The 13,657-nt window shown below is 42.2% G+C and overlaps 1 protein-coding gene across 1 annotated transcript in view; it reads right to left on the reverse strand.

Moving 5' to 3' along the window:
• HELZ (helicase with zinc finger) overlaps positions 1-13,657 on the reverse strand; it is a 197,245-nt gene that overhangs the window by 33,925 nt on the left and 149,663 nt on the right. The window contains 2 exon segments of the mRNA XM_042453183.1: positions 654-730; positions 10,114-10,321. Of these exon segments, the coding sequence (XP_042309117.1) occupies positions 654-730; positions 10,114-10,321 (285 nt within the window).

Genomic DNA, 13,657 nt, shown 5'->3' on the forward strand with positions numbered 1-13,657 from the left:
AAGTTATGATCTGAATTCCTATAGTCTTAGGACCGAAACAGACGGCTCTGAAGGGGTGGCTTCAATCCGGCCTGGAGAAAGTCAGATCAGGGCCACAGCAACTGCATGCTGGAGCCCCAATCCAGCTTTTTGCTGTCCAAAAAGAGGCAGCAAAATTCCATTACTTTTTGAGCCAGCAAAAAGCTGGCTTTTCTGCTGCTGCCATGGCTTTGCAGTATGCATGTGAGAGCGTTGCAAAGCTGCCTGCCATGTGGTTGGGTGGGCAGCATGACAACGGCTTGGGGGAAGCATCAGAGCATGTGGCATCTAAATGGTGCACCCTGATGTCACCCCTAAGCTGGTGCAAAGGAGGCATCTGTTTCCCCCCTTACTTTCTGCCATTTATAGAATTTGTGCCCTTTTCTACTTTATATGTAAAATCTGAAAAGAATTTTTTTCAACTTCTTTCAGTGTTAGATGGCTAAATTATCACATTATATCAATTAAACCATCACCCTTTTGATTGTCCTTTTCCAAACTTAATTCATTTTCATCACTAATCTATCTAGCAGCTCACAGATTTCACATCTACATTTATCTGGAATGACCTTCTTTCAGTAATTGCGCACATTATGGAGAATGACCACATATAAAAAGAAATAAAGAACATATACCTGTTTGGTTTCCATATGCTTTTTTTCTGGTGTCCGGATTTTATTGATTTCAGGTCCTGTACCAGATTCATTTTTGCCTAGATATATAAAGATCTTTATTTACAGAGAATAAAAAGATATCACACTTATTTTCCTAGGTTCACTTAAATTATAGTCACCTACAGACACAATTATGAGTTATTAAAGAATGACAGTATTTTATCTTCTCCTGTTGGACATATATAGCATTTTCACTTGTTCGTGAAATTATGTATCCTTTTCTGCTCACACTATTAATCAGAAAACAATGGCTCAATAGAAAACATTGTATTAATCAGAGCTGGGGATTAGGAGTAAGGAGTAAAAGGTTTTTACAGGAGTGGGAATTGCGAGTAACATTAAGAAAAAATACCTTACTCTGGAATAAGACAAGGAGTAACCCCAAAATCACCACTACTCCCCAGTCCTGGTATTAATTATAATATAGGATGGCGCAAGATCTCAGTGATTTGGATTGATAGTAATTTATAATTACTTTAAACTTTATGATTCTTAAAACTACAATTTTCTTACTCAAACTCCATAAAGAAGAGGCAGATTTAGAGAGTAGGAAAGCATTTTCTTTTAAAATTAGCACCGCTTCCCAACCAGACATTCAGAAAGGTCAGAACCAGCACCACAGGAGAGAGAGGAGAGGGGTTCAGTGCTTCTTTAAGGTGTCCCTGGGATGGACTAAGCATCTACTCAAGAGATGGGCACAGGTCCTTTTTTTAAATAAGAGTTAAAATACAGTACTTACATTACACTATGAATACATCAAACCAGGGTTTTTGACTAAAATTTTTACATTTATATATGAGTATATACAGTAAATAAAGAAAAGTAATACTTGAAAGGGCTCCTGTACCTTTAATGATTGTGTAAAAGAAGAAATTTCAGCATGAGTTGCTTTTTGCCTAGTTACATGACAAATAACACCTGCTGAAATTCCCTCTTCTACACCACCATTAAAGGTATAGGAACCCTCTCCAGGTTTCATTCTGGCAACCCTACTAGCATCAGCCCTCAGTGAATTTTAAGCTGGACAAGGAGCTGGTGAGAAAATTACAGCTCTGCTTAGACACTCATAAGATCGCTGAAAATTTTGAAAAACTGACAAACTGAATGAATTAGCAGTTCTAAAACCTGTGTTAAAGAACTAATACTAGTGACATTGTTTCTTACTCTTTTATTCCTAAATAGCTAAAATTTCAGTATCCTAAATTCAAAGTAAAGGAACAACTGTAGGAAATTAATCTATTCTTATGCAGATCTTAGAAAACAGAAACATTTATCATTGAGAGAATGTCTTTTCTGTCTCATTATTAAAGCTTCCAAAGTTAGAGGTTTGTGCTGATTAATATTTTTTCCCTCTGTTTCTTAGAGGAACACAAAATCTTAACTTTACTTTCTTTCATATTTGCTTTTTATTAACTAAAATATTTACATCCCATCCTGTATCAATAGATATATAGCAAGGAGCAGACAACAGGGGGAAAATACACAGATTACACCATATATTAATTTAAAACATTTAAAGAAGTTTCTTAAAACCTTGAAATTATTTAAGACAAATTACTACATGTTAACAACACATGTCCTGAAGCAGAACTTAATCTACTCAGGGCATGAACCAAGACACAAACATTTTAACTTGGCACACAAATGAAGCCTATGTTGGCATCAACAGGGGCCTCACAATATGTATCTTCACAGAATGTATTATTTCCACTGGTGACACTAAGGCCCGAAACACACAGACCAAATCAAGTGGCTTTCAGCCACTTTGGGGGCATGGCATTTACATGACTCTCATTCCCAAAGCAGGTGGAAGCTGCTCCAAGGCCAAGCTAAGAAGGGAAAAGCTGACTGAAAAAGTAAAGACTTCAATCTGGGCTTGCCAGTAGCCAGCTTGGGACTGTGGCAGCAGCCAACTTCAGGAGTGGGCCATGCGGTTGCTGCAGTCCTGGCCCTATTGCAGCCAAAGCGGCCTCATGTGCTGCAGCCCTAAGAGGAGTTCAGAACATATCAGTTCTCATCCAGGGGAAGTACACCTTCAACTGCTGAAGTGCCAAGTTGTTTAAAGCTTTGAATGTCATCACAACGTATTATATTTGGATTGGGATAGGTAACGACAGAGGAAACAATTTTCACCCCTGAAACTCCCCTCATGAGCTGCACAAGCACACTCGGGTGCACTTCTGGTCATAATGTTCAAAAATTTGGCAACCATTAGAGGTCCTGGGGGTGCAAAAGAAAACCTTTGTGAGCAATTTTGGAACTTGGGGACCATTTTCAGGTGAAAAATGGCCACAAAATCAACCTGAATTTAAAAAAAAATGCAGAGGGAGCTTCGGGTGCCTTGAGGGGAGAAGCAAAATTGGAGTCTGAAGACTACCTGGGTCTGCAGGGCATGCTTCCCCTATTCCTGCTGAAATGTGTTCCTGTCAGGAATCTGGCAGCTGCATATTGCCTTAGCTGCATGCTATCACCAATGGAAGGACCATACAGGCTGCTTTTGTGCTAGTCTAATCAGAAAATTATCAGATTACTGACTACTGTGGCAAGTTTATTCCAGTCCAGGAAAGGTCTCAACAGGCAGGCCAGCCAAAGTTGGCCCCCAGCATGCCAACCTATGATGTCCACTTGAACTTCTAGTGACAAACATGAATCCAGTAGTATTCCCAAGCTGAATTCCTCAACTGGTTCTTATTTTACAATTTAAATAAATACAAGTTTGAATCTGTCTTGTATGAAAATATGTTATTTTATAATAAATTAGATATTTAGAAGCTTTCACTGGCAAACCCGTCATATTTTTTTTCAGAGACACAGAAGATTATGTTAAATGAATTTCACAACACTGTATTTGTTTTTTTCTCGAGTTACACCATTAAAAGTTCAGGAAACTGAAATCACCTATTCAATTTTATTTTTCTGCCATATTCTTCTGCTCTCTTCCACCAATGAGATTACTATAGCAAAATAAAGGATGGCATGCCATATTTACTTCTGGAATTATCCCAGATTTCATGAATTTAAATAAGTTTATTCACATGACTATATCCATGAACTAGTTAGAGTTCAATTAACTTTTGAATAACAACATTGTCTGGCATAGTACTGTGACATATATTTACAAAGTTGGGAAATACAAGAAGCTTTTCAGATATGCACCTTGGCACTGTGAGCTCTCAACACATGGATAATTCTGCTTTTCAGGGAGTTAATGAGGCAGATTTTTGAACTGCACAGTTTTAAGGGAAGTCATTCCAACATCACAAATGGAACCTAGGCAATTTCAATTTTGATACAGTAGTCAGTCCTTCAGCATTAAAAAGCTGGATTGCTCTGAAATAGATTTTATGCTAATAATATTATGGAGTTCTATGCTTCTTGTTTCATAATGGATCCATCAGATTTGTTTTCCAATTTAAACCAAAGCGTACTTATTGAAAAGCAATGGAGCTACCAACATCAGCACAGCAAGTAAAATTTGTCATTTTTATTTTTAAAATGCTACTTTTCGTCATAGTTACAACAATAAATCTACAGTTGGTCCTCCACATTCATGGAGGTTAGGGAAACAGGACGCCAGCAAATGCGGGGAAAATGCAAATGATGAATTAGACTTACCGTGAAAGTGCATTCAGAGATGGCCGGAGGAGCAATCGACGACTGATGGGTTTCCTTGTGTCAACCAGGCCCATGCAGGAATTCTAAGTTCTAAATTCTTTTTCTGTTAATTTCTGTTGAACTCCTGCCCTCCTCCTTCAGTTTATGTATAAAGCCTTACCGATATCAAAATTGTATTTCAACTATTATTTAACTTTAATTATTATATTAAGGGTGGGTGTGGATTGGTCCTCCGGCCATCCCTTCACAGTAAGTCTAATTCGCCATTCACAATATGGCTGGAGGAGCAATCCACAGCTGATGGGATATACCCAAGCCCTTTCACTGAGTGGGAATAATCCATTGATAAAACAGGCTGTAGAACAGTCCTACCAAATACTGCCTTAGCTAATTTATATTTATCAATTTTGTAATGCCTTATGAAAGTTGATGGTTCACTCAATCCAGCAGCTTCACATATCTCTGGAATTGATCCTAATACCAAAAAGGCTGATGTAGTTACCATAAATCTTGTAGAATGTGCCCAAATGTGTTCTGGTCTCGTTTTGTTTTCCCAGTCATAGCACAGTAGAATACATGCCTTTATCCATCTGCTAATCATTGTCTCCAATGTTTTTTGCCCAATGTTTCTTGGGTTGTATGAAACAAATAAAGATTCTGTTTTTCTAAAAGATCTCATCCTTTTTATACGTGACTTTATTGCTTTCCTTACATCTAATGTTTGACATCTTTTTTCCTCCGGATGTTTCAGATTAGGACAGAATGTTGGAAGGTAGAGAACCTCTGGAATCATCTTGTGGTTTGGAGATTTAGATATGAATGTTGGATCCAATGTCAAGACCACCCTATCAGTCTCTATTTTACAATAATTAAGATTTACTGATAAAGCTGACAAGTCAGAAATCCTCCTAGCTGAAGTAATTGCTACTAAAAAAGCCACTTTATAAGACAACACCCTAAGTGTGGCCTCTGATAAAGGTTCAAAAGGTGGTTTTGTCAACCTATTGAGCACTAGATTTAAGTCCCATGATAGAAACCTATGTACTGTATGTCTAGTTGAAAAAGACTTTAGAGTTGCTTCTCTTAGGAAAAGCTGTATGTTTCATTGAGCAGATAAGGTTATACCTTTAAACTCCAGATGACAATGCTGATATTTGTCTCTTTAATGTATTTGGTCTCAGACCTTTCGTCAAACCGTCTTGTAGCAATTGCAACACATGTTGAACGTTCACCTCACTGAACTGTATATTTTTCGTCAAACACCACCTTCCAAATGCTTTCCATGTCCTTGCATATATTGCTTTTGTTGAATCTTTTCTTGATGACATTATTATTTCCACTACTTTCTCAGAATATCCCATTTGCGTTAAATTCTGGTGCTCAATTTCCAAGCCATCAAATTGAGTCATCTAGGATTTGGATGTACAATTGGACCCTGACTCAAAAGATCTTCTTTGAAGATCTGGTATGAATATTGCGTGGACAGTTTCTGTGCTGCCAAGATCACTGTCCGGATAGATTCGGACAAAGCTTCTACGTCTGAATCCTCCAAGCCACCAACGGGAGATTATCCCTGTCCAGTTGGAGAACGGTCCTGTTGTGAAGAGACAGAAGGTCGGGCCGTAACTCCAAACAGAGGAATGTCCTTTGAGACAGATGAAGAAGCGGTGCACAACAAGGCTGTCTCGGTCACCAAGGAGTCACAAGGATGGCATCCGTCCAGTCCACAATAATTTTGGACACTATCTTCGTGAGAAGGAACGGAGGGAAGACATACATCATCTCAGTGGACCACTCAAGCTGGAAAGCGTCCCCTTGAAAGTTGAGTGACCAGATTTGAAAGCAAAACCTTGGACAGTGAGTGTTGAAGGGTGAAGCAAAGAGGTCGATTGTTGGTTTGCCCCAGAGTTGGAAGAGAAAGTCTACCTTTCTCTGAAGATGCCAGCCACAGATGCTGGCAAAACGTCAGGAAAAAACTTTTCTGGAACATGGCCACATAGCCCAAAAAACCCACAAAAAACTATGGAAAGTCTACCGTCTTGGGGTGGAGATGCCACTCATGGCAAGGGTTGGAGGACCTGCTCACAGTTGGTCTGCCAGGTCGTTCTCGTCTCCAGGAAGGTGAATGGACTGGAGTAGGATCACGTTTTGGATGCACCAATCCCAGATGCGAAGAGTTATTTGCAGAAGTGTCTGGGACTTTGTTCCTCCTTGTTTAGGTAGTACATGACGGTGGTGTTGTCCGTCAGGAGAAGTACTACCCTGTTGGCAAGGAGATTCTGGAAAAACCTGAGAGCCTATTCTACGGCAAGTATCTCCAATGCATTGATGTGCAGCTGCTTTTCGGATGGCGACCACCTGTCCTTGACTGTGAAGCCCAAGACATGGGCACCCCAACCCTCTAAGGAAGCATCTGTGGTGAGGGTGATCTCCACCTGCAGAGGCAGAAAGGGCATTCCAATATGAACATAGTTGGGTTCGAGCCACCAGCGCAAGGCTCTCTGAACCGGTCTTGGAATGGTGAGGAGCTTGGATGGAGAATCTGACAGGGGGTCGACTACAGAGAGAAACCATGACTGAAGAGGCCTGAGGCTCACCCATGGAGTAACAAAGGTGGTTGATGCCATGTTGCCTAACACGACCTGAACCAGACGTGCTTGTATTCGTCTGTGAGGAAGGCAAGCCCAAATTGCACGGGAGAGGGCTTGGTATCTGTCTTCCGGGAGACAGGCCATGCATGTCTCTGAATTGAGTGTCATGCCAATGAACCTGACCCGCTTGGACGGGTTCAGGTGAGACTTGTCGACATTGATCATAAAGACCCAATAAGTGTAAGAGGTCTAAGGTGAACCGGAGATCTTGAAATAGCTGGTCTCGGGATGGGGTGGTGAACAGCCAATCATCCAAATAAGGTAAGACTGTGATCCCCTTTTGGTGTAGACAAGCTACAACCGGTGCCATGCACTTTGTGAACACTCTCAGTGCTGAGGACTCTGTATTGGAACATCTCTGTACCAATGGCAAAGGCAAGAAAGCGCCGATGGTCCTCTCAAATTCCAACATGGAAATAAGCATCCTTCAGGTTGAGTGTTGTGAACCAGCAGTTTTTCTGCAAGAGTGGCAGAATGGAAGCAAGAGTTAGCATTCTAAATCGGTGATAAACAATTAAAGTGTTTAACTGACGCAAGTCCAAGATGGGTCTTAGACCAGAGTCACTTTTGGGGACAGTGAAATAGCAGGAAAAGAAACAGTATTGAGACCACGATGGATCCATGGGTTCGATAGCACCTTTTTACAAGAGTGTGCACAATTCGTCGAGAAGAGTGTCTGAGGGGTTAGTGGGGTGAACCACTCTGGTGACAGAGAGCTCACTGAACTCAAGGGCATATCCCCTACAGACAATTTTGAGTACCCAACAGTCGGACATTATTGAGGCCCAGATGTTAAGATGGGGCCTTAATCTATCCCCAAAGAGCGTGGCAACGGAGTGCGCAGCCCCATCTCAGAACCTCCTCTTGCCTTGTTTGGAGTCCTTCTTCTTATAGGCCGGTTGGAAGCAGCACTGAGAAGGCTGGCAATGTCCAGGAGAAGCCGAGGAGGATTGAGATGGCTGACGTTGATGAGGCCTATCGGGTTTGGTATTGCTGGTCTTGTTGATAATGAGACTGGTACTGAGGGTACCAAGGGTGCTGGTATCCATATCGAGGTCTGGGGTTGAGGTTGGGAGCAGAAAACATGCCATGCTGTCATGCCGTGGTCTTCATATGGTAACAAAAGTTGAGCTTTTCGTCAGTGTTTTTGTGGAAAAGGCCCGATTTGTCGCAGACCTAGCCTGGGGAGTGAGGTCTGAGCAGCAGAGCCAAGCATGTCTTCTAAGGGCTATCGATCCTGATAGAACTTTTGAAGCACAATCAGTTGAGTGTCTTGCGGAGATGATTTGTTGACCGCCAACCAAGTGGACTTCGGTACGGATCACTGCAGCAAACTTCTTCCAATCTTCAGGAAGCTCATCTATAAAGGGCTCTAGCTTTTCCATCAGGTGCTGTACATAAGCCCCCGTACATGCTGCATAGTTGGCAATCTTCACATCATAAGGTGCATAGGTACAGAATGTTTTGGCCACGGTGTCCAACTTCTTACTCTCCTTGTCTATGGGGGAGGAAGATGAACGAGGAGTGAAGGCAGTCTGGGAGCCTTCCACTATGGCAGAATTAGGCTTGGGATGCTCAAAGAGCCATCCTGAACTGGATGGGACAGTACGGTATAAGTCAGTGATGACGAACCTATGGCACGCGTGCCAGAGGTGGCACTCAGAGGCTGCTGGATCACGCAAGATTGCACCGAGGTGATCATCTTGTTTGCAACCGGCTGTATAAGACGCTTACATAGCTGGTGTGGGTCCACAGGCAACAAGTAATTTCCCGTCTCAGCATCAAAAAACAAATCAGGGTAATGATCAAGGAGCTCACTGTCGACATCATCATCATCCACCTCCTCTTGAGGCGGGGGCTCATCCGCCTTGGTACCTAGGGCTGCACGGTCCCGTTGAGCCAAAGCTTGTTTGACCGGAGACGTTAACACAGGAGGATCAGAATCCCAGATCTCTCCCTTGGATTCAGAGCCAGTATCCAGGTGCACCAGGTCAGTGTTGACATCAACCACAACTGGCTGACCCAAAGGCAGAGAAGATGTTGCCGAGCGGATATCATCCGGTACAGGAGGAGCACCAGATACTGGGATTGGAATAACAAAGATGGTGCTGGGTGGTCTGCGACAAGCTTTAGGTACTGCAGAGGCGGAGCGAGCCATTCTCAAAGACCGGTCTGCCTTGTGGTCCAGAGACCTCTCAGACCTCTCCTTCTTCCTCTTAGGAGCCTTTTTTGGCTCATCTCCATGATCTTTGGAGACCTTAGAAGATTTTTCCTTGGTCTTTCCCCCTCTTTTGTCAGAGGATTTGGAGTGGGCTTTACGAGCCTCAGAGGATTTTTGCAGCCGCTCAAGCTGAGTCTCTGAGACAGAGGCTGTAGAAGTGGAAGCCTTCTTCATAGCATGCCGCCTTAAGCTTCTGGTCCCTATTTTGGCGGGCCTGAGAGGTCAGCTCTTGGTGTTGTGTGCCTCCCCAAGGCAGAGGACACACAAATCGTGGCCATCCAATGTAGGCATGTTGCCTCCACATTTGCCACAATGCTTGAAAGAGGCCATCGGAGCAAAGTGACCGAGTTGGTGATCCGGCAAGATCAGACGAGGCTACCAGAGTCCAAAGGGAGATCGAGAGAGTGGTCAACAATTCAAGCTAGCGGTCAATTCCAAAGTGAGATTCCGTAAGAGCTGTTAGCACTGAGAACAGAGTTGCAGAGCGCAGTGGAATGAAGGAATTGGAGAAAAGCGGGTCAAGCAGGGGCATTATATGGGATGGATGGAGCTACTGCCAAAAAGTTGCAAAACGTTGCAAACTAAGTTTTGCCTAGAGATTCTAGAAGTTTCCGAGCTAGTTGTGCAGGCGCAGTAAAAACCCATTTGTGTGATTCGCAGAGACCAAGAAGAAAAAAGTGTAATATTGCTGTACTCCAAGGAAGTTACAACCTTGCCTTCTCATGGAAGAAGGTGCCAGTGGAAGAAAAACAAAACAAAGAGAGTTGGAGATTAAGAAAGAGTATCTAAATTCTTGAGACCAAGCAGCATCAAACACAGTATGTTCCAGCAAGCTTTCTCAGAATATGGTATAGTAATTTTCTACAGACATAACAAATACATTTCTGAACCATGCCAGGAATATATTAAAACAAAACAAAGGATAACCACTCACTGATACGATTTTGTTCAAGTTGCTCTTTATCTGAATGCTGAAGCTGCTGCTGTCCTATACTAACTGGTGAATGATGTCCAAGACCATAGGGTATAGGAGATCCACGTCCGTGTGCTTGTAAGAGATTCACATTATATGCCATGGCTGCTTGATGAGTAATGATTCGAGGATCAACGGCAAACCTACTTTGATACCCAGTCCATGGTACCTATGTAATAAACAAATGTGAACAGTTTTTGTTTATAGCTTGTTAAGTATGCATATTTAAAAAAGTAATGCAGTGCCACAAAACTACTAAGTGTAAAAGACAATGAGGAGTGATGGTACTTTCAGAAACAAAGAATGCCAGTATACAGAGGGGTTTCAAAAATCAGAAACTCACTGAGTAACTTACCAAACATCATCATCCCTCAACCTAGCATAATTCATAGTTACTGTGAGAATAATAATGATTAAACTCTCTATACACCATTGTGAGTATTACCAAAACTATCACAACAGATTTAGGAGCAGTTTATAAAGACAGTTTCTAAAATGAGGGATATAAATAGCAAAAGGGACACTGGAAATGCACTTGTGTATAAAAAGACTAGAAATCATTTGTACAAGCAGATGAATCAAAAACAGGTAGGGGGCTGGTAAAGAAATAGCTTGTCTTCAGATTTCACTATGTTGCCTTCTGGCAAAGAGAAGGCAGTATTTCCAAAGAGAATGGGGAACATTGCTACTACAGAAATAAAAGAACAGCATGTGTGTTAATAGAAAAAAATTAAAACATAATGGTAAGAAGAACAGACTTCTATAAATTTTTCCATTGTTGTAATGTCTCAATTCTAGGACAACCTACTGAGTTTACAAAGAATCTCATGGACAAGTATGTGTATGAGTAAATCTGCCCACATTCCAAGATTAAGGCCTAATGTTAAATAGAGTGGTCCCTTCTTTTACGTGGGGATCCGTTCCGGACCCCCCCCCCACGTAAAAGAAATTGTGCATATGTTAGAAGTAATGGGGCTTCTGGCACTCAGCGCCGCTTCTTCCAGCATTGCTTTCAGCGTATAATGCACCCGCATATGATGCAGTGTATTCAAGGAAAGCTATAACATTACATTCTTGAGAAATTAAACTGATGCTAACATAGTAGTCAAGTAGATATGGTTAGACAAATTCTTATGTGATTATGATAAAGGTCATATTTTAGTAATTACAGTGGTACCCCGGGATACGAATGCGCCGGGTTACGAATTTTTCGGGATACGAAAAAATCCCATAGGGATTTATTGCTTCGGCTTACGAAGGTTTCTTCGGGTTACGAAAAAACCGCGGCGCTATTTTCCGCCACCGGAGGGCAGCAGAGAGCTATTTTTCCATTAGCGCCTATGGGAATTCGGCTTACGAAGGTATTTCGGGTTACGAAATTAACCGCGGAACGAATTAATTTCGTAACCCGGGGTACCACTGTATAATGCTTCTTCAGCATACGCTAAGCACTGGAGTGCAGCTTTGGTGCAGCTTCCGGATTCTTAGGACCCATGCATCATTTAAACAGCATATCTCCAAAGAGACCCGAAGCAGCTTTATTTTGGCAGTCTGTAACAGGCCAAAATACCTGACATGGGAATGAAAGAAAGAGTAACCAAGTGGGGCACTGGAAGGCCCAGTCATTTTTCCAGAGCATCTTCTAAAGAACAGAAATTCCTGTCACTCCTCACTCCATTTTATTGCTCCATTTCTTCATATCCCCTTTGCATAATACCATGCTTGAAAGGTATAGTAATCAAAGGCAGAGTTTTGTACTTCCTTGTCTCTTGTGACTTCCTGAGATATTAAAGTTTTGGAAATCTGGTCATTATAATAACAACACTCACAAAGAATGTATGGGAAGTTAAAGCATAAGACACATACATGGCTGTGTTTACACAAAAGAGTAAGTCAGAAATGTTAATAATGCAGGCTTATCAATAATGAGCAAACAAGCTAGAGCCTTGTCACTTTACAAAAGTAAACCGACACGCAGCAAGAGAGAAGCATCATTCTCCTTAGCTCTCCTCATGACATTGTAGCACTTCCCTTCTCTTTCCAGAGAGAGGCAGTTGTAAGAGCATGACTTTTGCCAAATAGATTTTTCCAGCATGACAAAAGACACATTTTTATGACCACCACCCTCCTGTGTCTCCCTTATGTGATAAGTGTACAGAGCCCCTTCTTTAAGTAGATGCAGCTATGGCAGTGATTCCCAAAGTGGGCATCACTGCCCCCCCAGGGGAAACTAAGGCAATAAAGGGGGCAACAGGGAGTCAATGACAAAAAAGGGGGGCCTTCAAGCAAAGTATTGGCACACAAGAAAGACAAAGGGAACTACCAGCTTTTAGGTGAGGATGAGGAATTAGAGAACCTGGCAGAGGGGAAAGAGCAGCAGCAGCAAAAGGGAGATTTCAAATTTGGGGGCCTATTTTGACTGATCTTTGTCAGGACTTGGCTGGCAGATTGGAGCTGTGCTGCTGCACCTGCTTTCTTTTGTTGGACAGACCAAGAGAAGAGGTAGCAAAAGAAACAATGTTTATGTGTAGGAAGAGGGATAACTTGAACAATTTTTATCTCTTATTAGAATTAGCCACCATAGCTAACTGGTATATGAAGCTAAAATTAACCTGGAGCAGACATAATATTATATCATGCTTAAATGCTCAATAGGAAAAGAATGATTTAATACAGGAGAGGTAGAGAAGTACAGGAAAGGTCATGGTACACTGCAACATAGGCTATACTGTGTGAACTCACAGCCTAGTCCAGATCTGTGAAATATAATGAACAAACCAACAGTTTTACATCAGTCCTCATTCAGGAGGAGATGATGGGTTTCTATTTTTCAGGTAGGAAGACAGTCTAGAGCATACCAAAGTATGTGCCCCAGTCTCCAAATAGGAGTACAGTTTGCCCTCCTTATTTGCAACTTTAACATTTGAGGATTTGATTATTTGGGAGTTTTTCCAGAGGAGCAGAATGGATGAAAGTGAACTAGAGAGACAGAGAGAAAGTGAGCTCTTTCCCTCCACATGTACCCTAGCCACGGAAAAAAGAGGGAAGGAGAACAGACAGGAAGGCAGAAAAAGTGACAAGGGGAAGGGGCAAAGGAAGAGGCAGTGAAGGCCAATGGGCACAGAGAAAGAGGCAGGGAAGGAGGGGCAGAGAAACAGGCAGCGAAGGCTAGCCAGAAAGGCTAGAAAGAGGCAGAGAGGGAGGGGCAGAGAAACAGGCAGCAAAGGCTAGCTGCAAAAGTTAGATGACTAGAAAGAGGCAGTGAGGGAGAGGTGGAGAAACAGGCAAGGACAATAAGTGAACCACCCAGGGCCATGGCAACACCTTTCAGCTTCTCTCGCCATCCTCTAGGGGGAAAGAGAGTAAGGAAGGTGGTGCCATGGATATTCATGGTTTTTCCACTTTTGCAGGCATCCTGCATCCTTAACTCCCATGAATGTGGAGAACCAAATGTATTTGCAGGTGGGTGAATTGGTAGCAGATATTAAGGGGAATTCTCATTTTC

The sequence above is a fragment of the Sceloporus undulatus genome, chromosome 2, assembly GCF_019175285.1.
Source record: "Sceloporus undulatus isolate JIND9_A2432 ecotype Alabama chromosome 2, SceUnd_v1.1, whole genome shotgun sequence".
NCBI classification, from domain to species: domain Eukaryota; kingdom Metazoa; phylum Chordata; class Lepidosauria; order Squamata; family Phrynosomatidae; genus Sceloporus; species Sceloporus undulatus.